Consider the following 15329-nt stretch of genomic DNA (forward strand, 5'->3'; position numbering starts at 1 on the left):
TCTGTCTCAAAAAAAAAAAAAAAAATTGATGACCCCAGATAAGAAACCCTTTCATCCTACTCTTTAGTCTCCCAGCACAATGCTGGCTCCCCCACCACCCCAAAACAAATCCCATCCCTGGAAGGCAGTGTGACGGGGAGGTCCCTGAGGCTGGCAGCCTGGAATGCCAGCAGATCCGCTTTCCAGCCTCCAGCCCTGTGGACATGACGTTACCTCCTGTGCCTCAGTTTCCTCATCTATGAAATGGGTATACTGATCAGACAGACATCTTAGTGCTGTTGCAGGGCCAGGAGTTAGTGTGTATAACGTCCCCAGAACAGTGTCTGGCATCCGGCAGGCTGAGGAAATCTTGTTGCTAGGACATCATCGATTTTATGGAGAAGTCATGCCTTGCCCCAGTCAGCTCTTACTGGCCTCGCCCTGGAGACAGAAATGGACCAAGAGCACAGACACAGGAAACCAAGACCAAGCAACGGAAAACAGACAGTTGGGCGGCTGCTGCCACCTGCTGGGGAGCACTGCAATCTGCAGGTGTCAGCGAAGGCGGAGCCCTCTAGCACTGCTGTCGGAGGAAATGACACCCAAGTGCATGGACAATCGTCACAGCAGCCCTCTGTGGTAGGGAATAGGGGCGATGAGGATGGGGTGAACTGGCAGGGGTTTAATTCAACAAGGGCTGACTTCTACCCTTTGGGTGGATGGACCTGTGTTGGGCACTGGGAGGTGAGGAAGGAGGGAGATTCCACACATGCACACACACACACATGCACACAGCCAAATACATACATACACAGCACGTATGTGCAGATCGACACTCGCGATTTCAAAATGTTCATGGACAATGGAATTCAAGGATAAAAATAAGAAACAGAAACTTTCTTTCTCTATGTTTAAGTTCCATCAAGGTCAAGACACTTTGGTGAGCGAGAACAGCCATTCATCTCCTCCAAGAACTGAGGGTCCTGGGAATTTGACCACGGCGATGCCATATTTTTCACATTATTAACTGAAGAAAGGTGCCCTTCAAAGATTTTTTTTAAGATTAGGAAACAAGAAGTCAGAAGGAGCCATATCAGGACTGTAAGGTGGGTGCCTGATTTCTCATGGAAATGTTTGCAAAACTGCCCTTGTTTGATGAGGAGGGAGCAGGGGCATTGCTGTGGTGGAGGACTCTCTGGTAAAGCTTTCCTGGGTGGTTTTCCGCTAAAGCCTTGGCTGCTTCCTCAAAACACTCCCATAACAGGCATGCCGATGCGGACATGGAGAAAGTCCCTGAGTGGCAGTGAGCTGTGCTGAGGGCGTGTTTGATGTCACATGGCATCACAGGCCCGGGCTTCCCAGGGCGTGCACTGACAGATATGGACGGAAATGGGAAGAGGGAAACTGGGAGGGGCCTTGAAGGAGAGGGGCCCAGAGGCTTCAGCAGGATTTAAAATGTTGGATTTGGCAGAGAATGCATTCATATACTTTCTTATCTAAGAAAAAGAAAATAGAATTAAGAGTGAGGAATGCAGGACTGCGGGATACAGGGGAGGACACAAAGCCAAGGTGTCCAGGCCTCGTGCGGGTGCCCATCTGGGCTGTGCATTCCCTGCTCTCTCTGCAGGAGACCTGCAGCAACCATCTAGCACTGCTCTGGCAGCTCCAAAAGGGCCAGAGACCCATTTTTGCCTTTTTGTAGGTTTTATTTGGTAGATAGTGCTTAACATTTCTGCCAAATTTGCATTCCTTCACAGCCTGGGCATACATGCTTTAGCTTTCCACAGTTGCTATCACTCCCTAATGTTTAACCCAAGGCCCCTTTCCTCTCATTTGTAACCTGCCTGGCCACTGAAGGCCTCTCAACTACAACTACTGGTCAATGCTGTGGCTTCTGGAGACTTCTGTGCAGAGCTTGGAGGGGCAGAGAGCTGCCTTGGAAGGATGGATGGATGGATGAATGAATAGATGGGTAGGTGGATGAATGGACAGATGTATGCATGGATGCACTGATCAATGGATGGATGAGTAGGTAGATGAATGGGCGGTGGGTGGGTAGATGAGCAGATGGATGGATAGGTGAATGGATGGATAGATGAGTGGGTGGATGGATGGACAGATGAATGGATGGATGGCTAAGTAGATAGATGGATGAATGGGCAGATGGATGGATGGACGGACGGACGGACAGATGGATGGATGGACAGATGGACAGACAGATGAATGGACAGATGGACAGACAGATGAATGGACAGATGGATAGATGGGTGTGCAGATGAGAGGCTTCATGATGGGTAGGAGGGAGGGGAATAGGGAACAAGATCATCCCTGGGCAACGGCTGTAGGAATGTGGGCTGGTGTTCACAGAAGCCCCATCTCTCCATCTGAGAGCTGTCCCCACTAACCCTATGTCCTATTTCCCAACACAGGCCGACACTCTCCCTCATCTGGGAGGCACGGGCAGAGAAGGAAAACTGGTTGAACCGGACCATGCACTTGTACCCAGTGCTCTTCAGCTCTTCCCCCTGTTCTCAAATGAGAAAGCTAAGGCTCTGAAATGTGGATGCGGTGGTATCTTAAGAATCATTTGCTGGATTCCCAAACCTTTCTTCCACCACATCACACGTTCCCAAATACTTAGCATTTGCTCAGTATTTTATTTATGAAGTAGACCACATCCACTATTCTACATGATTTGATTGCCTCAAAAAATTCCAGGGAACACAACTGTTTCTTAAAGTTTAAATGAAACTTTAAAAAGAAAAAAAAAAAAAAGGATGCTAAGGCCTGAGCAGCTTCAGCAGTGTGGGGGCTCACCCTCAGGACTCTGACCCCCAAGACCCTGTCTTCGTTCCTCCTCGCCCACAAGTGCAGCCCAGAGTGGCCCTTCCTAGGTTGGAAGGTGGGTCAGGTCAGGGGTCCTAAGGGCACATGTTCCTCAGGTAAGACACTTTTCTAGGTGACAGAAGCTGCAGGTGGGTGAGACACAGATGGCTGGGGTGGGGCACACCCCACCTACAGGGAGCAGCCTCTGCTCAGCACTTCTGTCACAGGCAGAAAGCTAAGCCCATTGTTACTGGAACTTTCCATTTTAAAAGACAGACATTTGAATTTTTTTTTTAAATGTGAAAACCCTACGTCTAAAAAATGTTGACAACTAACTCTAAAACATGTAATCATGTGCATTCAAGATAACTTCAAGGGGCCAGGTCCATCCTGCAGGCCCTGCTGATGAAGAGCTGTGTGGGCCTGGCGCTGGGTCGGGAGCAGCTCTGTGGGGGGCAGGCCTGGGGCCAGCTGAGAAGGCGGTGAGAGCTGCCCGTGCCCCTCTCCATCCCGGAGGCCGTCTCTCACCTGCTGTCTGAGGCTGGGCGGGGCTGCTGAGCTTAGCGTCAGGGCCTTTCCTCTTCCTTTGGTTTCAAGGGGAACAGCCACTCCAGGTTGTTCTGCAGCCAAAGGCGTGGAGTCCCCTAGGGGAATCAGTGGTTCTTTAGGAAACACACAGAACAGAATGGATTTTACTTCCCTTTAATCAAAAATAAATAAATCCACTCCACAGGGACTTTTTTTTTTTTTAATGAGGAAAAAAGGTGAAAGAACAAAATAAAACAAAACCAAAACCTACAAGGACTCATCTCTGGCCCGCAGCCAGGCGGAGGGACACAACAGCCAGCCCAGCCGGGCCTTCCAGGTGACTCACAGGCCAGAAAGGAAGCTCCGGGCTACGCTCTGGGGGGCTCAGTCCCACCCAGGGGTTGGGATGTCCTGCCTGGGGAGGGGCCACAGTCCCCACGGGGGCCCCCTGGCAGCAGGGCACACTGCCCCTATTGTGCAAGGCGTATCCCACAAAGCCTTTGCTCTCAGTGGCACTCGGGCACTCAAGGGGCCAGGAGACCCTGCCGAGATGGCTGGAGTCTGGAATGTGAGGTGTGCACAGGCGGGGCCAACTCCAGAGACCCCGAGACAAGATTACCAATTCCCGGTGTGATGAGGCCCGTCCCCAAGGGGCAGGCCCAGAAGAGCCTGGGGCACTGGCAGGTGGAGAAGCCCCTCTTTCCAGAGTTCCAGGAGAGTGGGAAATGTGTTGGGCTGTGGCTCTGGCCAGAGCACCCATCCCCTGCTGCGGAAGGCTGGGCAGACCCAAGGCCGGGGCACGGTGGGGTCTGCCGAGCACCAGGCGGGGTGGCGTGGCAGGCGGTGGCTGGGATGAGGGACGCCCACGGGGTCCTAGAGGTGGATCCACTTGTTCCAGTTGACCTCGTGGGGAAACACACGGCCCAGCCGGAGGGTACAGTCCAAGGTGGGCTCGTAGAAGGCCATGGGGCTCTCTCCCAGACTGGAGGGTGCCTCCACTTCTTCCACCACAGGTGTAGAGAAGAGTGAGACAGCCCTTGGCTTTCTCAGCCAGCACTTCCGGATGCAGCCGAGGGACTCTAGGCCCTGTAGACGCCAGACACACAGGTTATAAGGGCACTACACCGCCTGCTTATTAATTTATTCTTCAAACATTTATGGAATGAACTCTCTGTACTAGGAAGCCACTTCCCAGAGCAGGGGGCACCTGAACCGGGCATGAGGCAAGTGGGGATGTACCAGGAGGGTTCAAGCAAAGGCCCTGGCAGCAGAGGCAGTGGCCTGAGCTTGGGGCCACCATGTTGAATGTCATGCAGGCCTGCAGTGGGGCTGCATCCCAGGTTTCTGTGAGCCAAGACTGGCTTCCAGGTGAGGTTTTGTTTGGCCTGTGGGGAATCTGACACTGAATTTCAAGCTCCTAGTTGCCAGCTGAGCAGGAAGCAGCCGCACCAGGGCACAGCTCCTTGACCCGGGGCCCTGTGAGCTCGTGAGTTAGTGACCCCTGGCAGAGAGAAAGCATCAGAGACAAGCACCCCGGGCACCCCATCTTTCAGCCTGGCCAGCAGCATGGAGCAGCTAAAGGACACTGAGGGACAGCCTGCTGGGGGATGAGGTGCAGGTAAGCAGTATGGTGGTCCTGCATGCTGCCTGGAGCCTGCACATCACAGCCAGGCCCTTGAGTCCACCCAGCCGCCCCCAGCCCCTGCTGAGCCTGGGAAGGCCTCGCACCTGGAGCAGCTCCAGCACGGCAACGGGCTGCAGAACCCCCTGGTAGTGGCGCAGCAGGCAGCTCTCAGGGATGCCAGGCCTGGTCATGATGTGGTACAGCATGGCCTCCATCATGCCCTTGCACACGGGCAGGTTCAGGTGGCCGTCCACAACACGCCACGGCCGGCCGATGAAGGAGACGCTCTCACAGTCCCTGCAGGGTGAAGGCTTGGCATCAGGGCTTGGCAGGGGCAGGAGGGCAGCTCATTCAGACAGAACACTAAGCCTTGGGGGTATCCTAGGCCTGGCTAGGGCCACAGGGCTAAGACTGGTCACCTCTCTGCTCTCCAAACTCCCCGCTTCTTTCCTGACTGGACAGAGGGGCCCATGACCACCAGCTGGATGGAACCACGACGTGGGGTTCTGCTCAGATGCAGCTGTAACCAAGGCCTCGGTGGGCCCACACCCCAGGTCCCCCCACACTGGCAGGAGAGGGACAAGGGCTGGGACTCCTGGATCTGCCAGCTCTCCTGGCAGCCCGGGCAGCAGCCACCTCTAGGCTCTGGCGAGGCTCACAGGGGTGTAACTCTGAAGCTCTGCTCCATGCCGTGTGCAGGGTTCCGGGCATGCTTTCCTCGGAACAGGCATTTCTGCTACTAAATTAGGGACTGAACAGTCACTCGGGGCCCAGGAGTGGGGTGGACCCAGAAGAGCTGGACACTCAGTTCTCATCACCCTGGGTGGGCCTTGGCAGGGGCACAACTTAGCTCCTGAAAGCCAGGACAGGATACAGGGCACTCGGGCCCTGCCAATCCAGGGTCAGTGCACACACTCATGGGAGGCACCCCTACCAGAGTGGCTTTTGCGGCCCCCTTGCCTACTCTAATTCTGGGGCACAGCTGTCCCTGGGGGCAGCTAGGCATTCAGGGCTTATCCCTCTGTGGACCTTTGGCTAATCTGCAGGAGCAGGTGAGGGGCCTGTGGGCCGTAAGGAGCTTGGTGGTGAGGCACAGCTGATGGTGCCAGGTGTGGTTCTCCACCAGCACCCTGGGCATCCTGGAAGCACTGCTCGTTCCAAGCTGACCTGGGTGCTGCCAGCACCCAGCACACCTGCTGCTCGCCCACTGCACCCCTCCAAGTGTCCCTGCCAAGAAGCATGGTGGCTGGGCAGGCTGTCAGAGCTGGGACCTGGGAGAGACCCTCAAAGACCCTCACGCAAATCCTTACACTCGGGCCTGGTCAAGAGCCCTGCCCCAGGCCCTGGAGCCAGAATCCCCACACTCACCTTTCCCGCGCTGCCTGGGAGATGCTGCTGGCTCCAAAACTCTCTGTGAACCCTGAGGGAACAGGAAAAGGCTGTGAGAGGCTCGGAAAGGCAGGGAAGCCATCTCTGTCTCCCCACCTTCAGCATGGTACCCAGCACTCAGCATGAGCTGGGCACCTCGAGGTTTGGGGATGAAGTGTCAAAAAAAGGACAATGCTCATCTCCTCACAGAGTGGTCACTCTGGAGGTGGTGGGGCTGGGGAGACTGCTGCAGACAGTGCCCCAGGCTCCGACAAGCTCCACACTGGAGGAAGCCAGGGAACTCCTCATTTCCCACACAGAAGCCCTGACCACAAGGGAGGTATAAAACCTGAGACAAAAACACCCCAGAGAAAACAAAAATGCCCAGAGAAGCCACATGAGAAGGCCACCGCTAATGACAGATAAATGGCACAGGAGAGGAAAGGGCGTGCTGCCGCCCGAGGAAGGCGAGACCCCCATGCTGTCACCACCCTAGCCACTGCGGCAGTCATGCTAGACCCACCGCCTGAGCTCCTGCTCTGGAACTCACAGCGCTGCCTGGGGAGTGGGAGGCCTCTGTCCTCCCCTGGAAATGCATTTATAGGCAGCATCCTCCCCGAAGGGTTCAGGCTCTGAGAAGCTGAAATCAAGCCCCTTTTGTGCTAGTGGCAGGTCCCTATCTGGGAGGAAGGTGTGCCGCCCATCAGGGAAGCAGGGAGGGAAAGTGTGGGTGGGGTGGGGGACAGGGCGTTCAGTACCTCTGGGGTCTTCAGTGCCCTCTGGAGGCTGGGCCTGGCCACCCAGCTGCTCTTGGCCTGGGGAACTGAATTCCCCAGCACGCTCTTGGTCTTCCTGCACAGTCTCTGCCGCAGCAGTGTCTTCAAGAGCTGGGGGTGGAGACGGGACCTGGGCTTCTGCCCAGTCTTCTGCTCCAAGCCCGAGGCTGGGGGCCAAGTCTGAATCCTGGAGCGCCGGCCTCTTGGCAGGGGTCTCCCCGATCTCACTGGCCCAGATGGCATACCTCTTGGTGCCCCGGGGGCTGTGAGAAGGGGGTGCCTGCCCCTCGGGAGGGCAGTCCTGGCTGGAAGGCCCCTCCAGGGGTCTGGCATGAGGGTCTTCTCTCTGGGCATGGGCGTCCTCCTCTCTGTCTTTCAGCCTCACAGAGTGTAGGAGCCAGGGCCAGGCAGAGCCTATGGCCACCAGGCGCACAGTGTTGCCGCCGACCTCCAGCACCTGCTGCTGCTCCAGGAGGGCCTGGGGACGCAGAAGACAGGTGGAGTCTGTGGGGAGCCAGGGATCCTCTGTGCTGGTGAAGGGGGATGAGCAGAGTGGCTTCCCCTGTCTGCTGGGTTAAGTCCCTGAGCAGCAGGTCCACGAGGTGGGGCTGCCCCTTTTAGCCCCATACCGTGGAGGAGCCTCTCTTCCTCTCTAGGCTCAGCCTGGTCACTCATGAACCACATCAGCTGTGTGACCTTCAGGGACCCACAGCTGCACCCTCAAAGTGGACGTGAAATGCCCCAGTTTTCAAATGTTAATGACTAATTCAATGCTTAAAAAGAATGCATCACACTATGCCCCACATCCAGCCCATCCTCAGCATGCACCTGGCCTGGGAGCTGCAACTTCGGCTTCAGTGACATCCGGCTAACCTAAAGCACAGCTCACCTGGACGCAGTCTGCGAACGTCCTGGTACGCTCACCACCTGGCTGCTCCAAAGCCAAGAACCGTCTGCGCAGCTCCTCCTTGTCAATCCCAAAACAACCCATGGCTACAATGGCTTCCAGGATCTCCAAGGCAGCAGTCAGGTCTTCAGGACTATACCCAGAGAGCTCCAGCCGGAGGACAAACTCTTCCAAGCTGCAGGTGTTTTCCTGGGGGTTTATCAGCTTGGTGAACGTGTCAGGGAGGCAGGAGGTTCCCACTGTTAGCTCTTCCAGAGGAGTGGCTGGGAGGACACGGAGGAAGATCAGAGGCAACCCAACAGAGGCCCTTGTCCCCTGGCCAATGCACAGGCCACACTTAGGAAAGGCATGCTCCAGCGCACGAGGTCACCTGCTGTGTGAACGGGTCGGGCCCCTGGGAGTCAGGCTCCTCATCCATGACCCTAGGCCCCCGACTACAGTTGACTGGATTTCTCCTGGCCACTGTGATTTTCCTGCTCAAGATACAAAGTGAAGGGCACAGAGGCCGAGGACTGGGGTTTGAGAACTGTAAAGCCCAGTGCTCTGGCGGGGAGTCCCTGACTGGGGACTCCTACATTTCCCATGGCTGGCTTCTGTTGCTTCCTGTGGAAGACGTCTCTGCTAAGGCCAAAATCGATAGGTTACCACTGCATTTTTGCCCAGTCCAAACTCCAGACAAAATACAGAATTCTAATTGTGGTTACAAAACATATAATGAACAACATCAGCTTCACAAGCACCTCACTGTACTGTACTTCATGGATATTGTGGTTTTGGGTTTGTTTTTACATACTGAAGGTTTGTGACAGGTCTGCGTCAAGAGCGTCTACCGGTGCCACGCTCCCAACACCTGTGCTCCATTTGTGTCTGTCATGCTTTGGTAATTTTCATATCTCCACGTTTTCATGATTATCATATCTGCGATGGTGACCTGTGATCAGCAATCTTTGACATTACTACTGTAATTGCTTTGGGGCACCATGAACCACGCCCACATAAGACAGCAAACTTAAGTGATAAATGTCACATGTGTTCCGACAACTCCAGTGACCAGCCATTTTCTACTTTCCTCCTTCCCTGGGGCTCCCTATTCCTGAGACACAACAATATTGAAATCAGGCCAATTAATAACCTTACAATGGCCCCTCTGTGTTCAAGTGAAAGGGAGAGTTGACATCTCTCACTTTACATTAAAAGCTGGAAATGATCGGGGTTTGTGAGGAAAGCATGGTGACAGCCAAGACAGCTGAAAGCCAACGTTAGTCAAAGCGGTGAGGGCAAAGGAAATGCTCTTGAAGGAAATTCAAAGTGCTACTCACGAACAATAATAAAGCAAAAATAGCCTTGCTGCTGACACGGAGAATGTTTCAGTGGTCTGGATAGATCAAATCAGCCACAACATTCCCTTATGCCAAAGCCTAACCCAGAGCAAGCCCCTAACTCTCTTCAATTTTATGAAGGCTGAGAGAGGTGAGAAAGCTGCAGAAGAAAAGGTGAAAGCTAGCAGAGGTTGGTTCATGACTTTTAAGAAGCCGTCTCCATAACAAAAAAGTATAAGGTGAAGCAGCAAGTGTGGATGGAGAGGCTGCAAGTGTGGATAGAGAAGCTGCAGCACGTGTGAATGGAGAAGCTGCAGCAAGGTGTCCAGAAGATCTAGCCAGGATCAGTGATAAAGGTGTATACACTAAACCGATTTTCACTATACACACAACAGCTTTATATTGGAAGATGCCATCTAGGACTTTCATGGGCACATAGGAAAAGTCAGTGCCTGGTTTCAAGGCTTCAAATGACAGGCCACTCTCTTGTTAAGAAGTAATGCAGCTGGCGACTTTGAGTTGAAGCCAACGCTTATTTCCCATCCCCAAATTCTTAGGGCCCTTAAGAATTATGCTAAATCTATTCTGCCTGTGCTCTATAAATAGGACAGCAAAGCTGGATGATAACACATCTGTTTACAGCGTGGCTTACTGAATATTTTAAGCCCACTCTAGAGACCTACTGCTCAGACAAAAACCATTTCTTGGCCAGGTGTGGCGGCTGATGTCTGTAATCCCAGCACTTTGGGGGGCCGAGGCGGGTGGCTCATCTGAGGTCAGGAGTTTGAGACCAGCCTGGCCAACATGGTGAAACCCCATCTCAACTAAAAATACACAAGTTAGCCAGGTGTGGTGGCACACACCTGTAGTCCCAGCTACTCAGGAGGCTGAGACAGGAGAATCGCTTGAACCCGGGAGGAGGAGGATGCAGTAAGCCAAGATTGCACCTCTGTGCACTAGCCTGGGCAGCAAAGAGTAAAACTCCATCTCAAAAAAAAAAAAAAAGATTCCTTCCAAAACAGTGTGCTGATTAATGATGCCCCTGGTCACCCACGAGCTCTGATGGAGATGTTCGAGGAGATGAACACTGTTTTCTTGCCTGCTAATACATCCATTCTGTACCTCATCGATCAAGGAGTCATTTCACTTTCAAGTCTTATTTAAGAAACACATTTTGTGGCCAGGCATGGCGGCTCATGCCTGTAATCCCAGCACTTTGGGAGGCTGAGGTGGGTGGATCACCTGAGGTCACGAGTTAGAGACCAGATGGGCCAACATGGTAAAACATCGTCTCTACTAAAAATACAAAAATTATACAGGTGTGGTGGCAGGTGCCTGTAATCCCAGCTACTCGGGAGGCTGACACAGGAGAATCAGAAGAATCACTTGAACCTGGGAGGTGGAGGTTGCAGTGAACTGAGATCACACCACTGCACACCAGTCTGGGAGACAAGAGTGAAACTCTGTCTCAAAAAAAAAAAAAAAAAAAAGAGAAGGAAATGCATTTCATAAGGTTATAGCTACTCTAGTGATTTCTCTGACGGATCTGGACAAAGTAAATTGAAAATCTTCCAGAAAAGAGTCACCATCCTGTTTTGAGGTGGTCAAAATACCCACATCAACAGGAGTTTGGAAGAAGTTGATTCTCACCCTCATGGATGACTTTGAGGGGTTCAAGTCTTGGTGGAGAAAGTAACTGCAGATGCAGTGAAAATAACAAGAGAACTAGAACTAGAGGCGGAGCCTGAAGAAGGGATGGAATTGCTGCAATCTCAGAATCAAACTTGAACAGATGAGTTGCTTCTTACAGATGAGCAAAGGTGGTTTCTTGAGTTTCTTGATATAGAAACTACTCCTGGGAAAGATGCTGAGAACACTGATGAAATGAAAACAAAGGATTTAGAATATTATATACACTAGGCAGGGCATGCGTTATGCCTGTTGTCCCAGAACTTTGGGAGGCCATGGCGGGAGGATCCCTTGAGGCCTGAGACCAGCCTGGACAACTGAGTGAGGCCCTGTCTCTACAAATATTTAAAAATTAGCTGGTTATGGTGGCACATACCAAGCTACTACCTAGGAGACCGAGGCAGGAAGACGACCTGAGCCCAGGAGCTTGAGGTGACAGTGAGCTATCATCATGCCACTGCGCTCCAGCCTGAACAACAGAGCAAGAGCCTCTTTCTAAAAAATAGCCTTGGTGTGGTGGCTCACACCTGTAATCCCAGCACTTTGGGAGGTGGAGGAGGGACGATCACTAAAGGCCAGGAGTTTGAGGCCAGCCTGGGCAACCTAGCGAGTTCCCATCTCAATCATTTTAAATAAGTAAAAAGATAAAAGTTTCAAAGATCATCAATAGAACTAAGTGTCAAAACTGGAAGTAAAGGAGGTAAGAGATCATGAATGTGAGTGGAATATTCCTCTTTCCTGGTAAAGGTCAAAAGATAAGACCTAAAAGGTTCCTAAGGGCGTATGCTGTAGAGTTACAGAGCTAAGCAAGCACCAGGAGACTAGAGCCTGGGCAGTGACAGGGCCGTGCATGGAGAGTGGGCAGGGCGGGGAGGTAAGAGTGCTCTGCTCTTCCTTGTGAGCCTGTCTGCCTGCCTGCCAGTTCCTGAGGCACAGTTGTGACTAAAAGACAGGCGGTGTTGCTGAGCTCCTGCACAGAAGTGTGGGTGCAGCACAGGCACACCTGAGTTGTGTTTTTTTGCGTGTCCTGTGGCTGCACGCCTGGCCTGGGGAGCCTGATGGTTTAGGTCCTAGCCTGGGCCTCCGGGTCCTTCCCCAGGGCCAGCGGGAGCACTCACCAGCGGGCATGAGCCGGGCGGGCACAGGGGTGCAGCGGAGCCGGAACTTCATCTGGCAGGAGTTGACCACGATGCTGTCGTTGGGGTTGAGGTTGCGGGTGCTGACGATGCCAGGGGAGTAGTAGCCCCTCATCAGCAGGTAGTTGGTGTGGGAGGCCTGGGCGGGTTTCACCTCCATGCTCCGGCGCTTGCCCCCAATGCCTTCGTCCAAGTCTTCATCTTCATCCTCATCGTCTTCTAGGCTGCCATCCTTCCCCAAGCTAGAAAAAATTGCCCTGGAAACCTAAGCACAAGCCAGCCGGCTGCTACTGGAACCTGTCTCCTCCCTCGAGAGGCCTCTGTGGCTGGGCCTCAGCAGTGGCCCCAGCAGCTGTGGCCACCCCAGCATCTGGCTGTGCTTCATTACCAAGGCTGGGGTATATGGCTGCCCCAGATGCATCCCCCTTCCCACCTTCCAGTGCACCCTGCTCACCCCTTGTCACATATCCACGTCTCTGTGAAGACTGTTCCTCTTGCCCGTCTCTCAGTCCAGAAAACACCCACTTCCCCGGGAAGCCCCAGTTCCGCTGCCAGGCCCTCAGGACCAATCCTCCCTTCTCTTCCCTGCCCCTCCCCTGCTCCGCTCTGCTGCGTCCTTCTCTTTGGTGGATTCCCATAGCATGTGGGAGGCACCAGCAGAGGATGCCTTGGACTGGACTGTAATCCCCAGTCACTCATCTGCAAAGCCCATTCTGCAAGCTCCCAGAAGGCACTGCTCACCCCTGCTCGTCTCTAGCATGTGTCCAGACCTGATGTCGTGGACGCCGAGCTCTTACCTTTTAATGACCTCATTCTCCACCATTGAGCTGTCTACCACGATGATCTGCTCCGGGATCCTGACGTCCACGGAAATAAGGCCCAGAGAGAAGAGGGTCAGGACGGCCACACAATTTCCTCCAGGGCCGTCCAGTGAAAAGGCCACCATGTCATTTGTGGGCTCATTATTATCCTGGTCTTTAAAAGAGAAACGATCAGGCTGGTCCAACTTGCCGGCAGCTCGCATTCTGTCCAAAAACTGGAATGACTCCGTGCAGATGGTGCTTGGAAACCGCCACGTAAAAATCCTATACAGACAAAAAGGAAGGGCCTGAGGGGTGGCTGTGGGAAGACTTCATTTGGACAGGCTATGCGCACACCAAATCATTATGGTGAGAACTAAGTGAAACGCCCCACTTCTCCCCTAAAGCTCTCTTTCCCATCCCAAATGAAGGCGCTGCGTTCCCAGCTAGCGGTGTGTGTGTCTCTCTTCCCTGCCCGCCTGAGCATCTTCCAGGCAGAGTCCTATCTCATCTAACTCAATGTGACCTCACCCAGCGCTCCAGGAGGGCGCTGGCAGGCTCACCGTACACAGCTGCTGAACTAGGGATGGTGAGCATGCTTTCTGTAACAACAGTCTCCGCACAAAGCCAGCCCTGGTCTCACACAGAAAGGAGGGGACACGTGTGCCTAAACTCACTGTCTCCATGCAGTGCCTGGTGAGTCACTTCCTTGGCTCTGTCCAGAGAGCAGCATTCCATGACCCTGCTACCAGGGTAAGAGGCAGGGACCCAAGGGGCCTTCCTTGTTTGCTGACCAGCACCCTCGGTTCAGACAGGGACATGGGGTCAGAGCAGTGGCTCCATGAAAAATGGCCTTATTGGACTTGGACATGTATCTTCTGCTGCCAAATCTACTTCCCAGAGGCCTGAGGGTCATTTGGGGTGAGGGTTTAGGGAGGAGAAAGTGTCTACCATCACAGGGAAGGGATGGAACAAAAAACCGAAAGATTCTTGGTGTCATCTCTGATCATCTCACTACAGCCCTTGCTGACCGGAGGGTAGGCAAGGAGAATGGTGTGAAGGGAAACCATCAAGGTGGCAGCTTGGGAATATTCTCAGGGGTTTCCTCTGCATGTAGTCGGGAGGCTGATGATGCCATGCCTGCTGCCACATGAAGCCACACTGCAAGAGCACTTCAGGAGGAGCCCTGTCTGAATGCACCTCTGCACCCCAACCCTGCACCAGCTGCTGGTGCTGCAAATGGGCCTGGGAGGCTTCCTGGGTCTCAGGGCTACACGGAAGAGGGACTGAGGCTAAGCCCAATCAAGAGGGTGGACTTCTAGCCAGGCCAATTATTAAATGCAAAACTGATTTCATACCACTTGATGAGAGAAAAAAATAAACTACCTGCAAAAATGGCAATGCCACCAACACAAAGATATGGCCAGCGCCCACCTTATCCCCACACCAGAAAGGAAGAAAGGGGCTGGAGGAAACCCCAGCCTGCATCTTGCGCACGAGGCTTCGAGGAGTCCCGGCTCCTACACACTCTCACGGCCCTGGATGTTTCCTTTGTTCCTCCTTACAGACAGGGCATGGCTCAACCTCAGAGTACCCACGGCTTCTGATAGGCACTCACCTGTAGTAGGTCTGGGACAGCTGGTAGGACATTGGCACGAAGGGCAGGGCCCGGTTCTTCTTGGGGCCCAGCATGTGGTTGACCCGGCGCCGGTTGACTAAGCTCCTCTTCTGGCACTCCATGAAGGCCTTCACGAGAACGTGGTCCTTGTACTCCCGATAGAGGCGGAAAGTCTGCAACACAGCGTGGCAAGGGTGAGTAGGGTTCTCCAGCCAGCCAGGGAGAGGGCTGGGGTATGTGGATGCAGAGGCTGTGACTGATGCTTTACAGAGGAAGTGACAGACTGGGGGAGGCTGGCGCGTGTGTGTGTTAGTGTGTATGTGTACAGGGGGTGCTGAGGAAGTCCGCAATTCCAGGTCTCAGACCATCACGTCACACTTCCACAGACCACAAAGGACAGGGAACTGACGAGACCGGGTTTATTCACTCCAAAGCCGATTTCTTTTGGATACAAAGACAGAGGAATCAGCACAGAATCATCTGGTTGACCACTCTGTCCCTTGGCCTCCCATCCAGCCATCAGTACATTGGGTTGGCTCTACCTTCCAGTGCATTGGGTTCGTACCACCTGCCCTGGCCCATCTAGTCCATGCTACCGCTGTTTCTCACCATCATTCCCAGATGACTGGTCTCCCTCCTTCCGCATGTCACCTCCCGCTAACCCCTGACCATTCTCCACAGCAGCCAAAATCATCCTTCACTGCCTAAATTGGACAACATATTCCTGCCCTGCCTCAAACCCAAGCCCCGCAACCCCTC

General features: G+C 53.7%; 1 protein-coding gene and 1 long non-coding RNA gene across 2 annotated transcripts in view; one reads left to right on the top strand and one right to left on the bottom strand.

Annotated features, from left to right (window-relative positions):
- Window positions 1-647: 647 nt before the first annotated feature.
- Window positions 648-2779, top strand: LOC144578606 (uncharacterized). The gene is made up of 3 exons (XR_013524764.1): window positions 648-723; window positions 896-1085; window positions 2409-2779. It is a non-coding gene; the product is annotated as an uncharacterized LOC144578606 (long non-coding RNA).
- Window positions 2780-3491: 712 nt separating this feature from the next.
- Window positions 3492-15329, bottom strand: part of GTF3C1 (general transcription factor IIIC subunit 1) — an 87538-nt gene continuing 75700 nt past the window's right edge. The window contains exons 30-37 of the mRNA XM_035267239.3: window positions 14571-14743; window positions 12950-13237; window positions 12135-12394; window positions 7991-8271; window positions 7084-7579; window positions 6326-6377; window positions 5062-5254; window positions 3492-4419 (exon numbers count right to left, since the gene is read on the bottom strand). Coding sequence (XP_035123130.3) covers window positions 4207-4419; window positions 5062-5254; window positions 6326-6377; window positions 7084-7579; window positions 7991-8271; window positions 12135-12394; window positions 12950-13237; window positions 14571-14743 — 1956 coding nt within the window. The 3' untranslated portion in view covers window positions 3492-4206. The remainder of the gene's footprint in view (window positions 4420-5061; window positions 5255-6325; window positions 6378-7083; window positions 7580-7990; window positions 8272-12134; window positions 12395-12949; window positions 13238-14570; window positions 14744-15329) is intronic.

The sequence above is a fragment of the Callithrix jacchus genome, chromosome 12, assembly GCF_049354715.1.
Source record: "Callithrix jacchus isolate 240 chromosome 12, calJac240_pri, whole genome shotgun sequence".
In the NCBI taxonomy this organism is placed as follows: domain Eukaryota; kingdom Metazoa; phylum Chordata; class Mammalia; order Primates; family Cebidae; genus Callithrix; species Callithrix jacchus.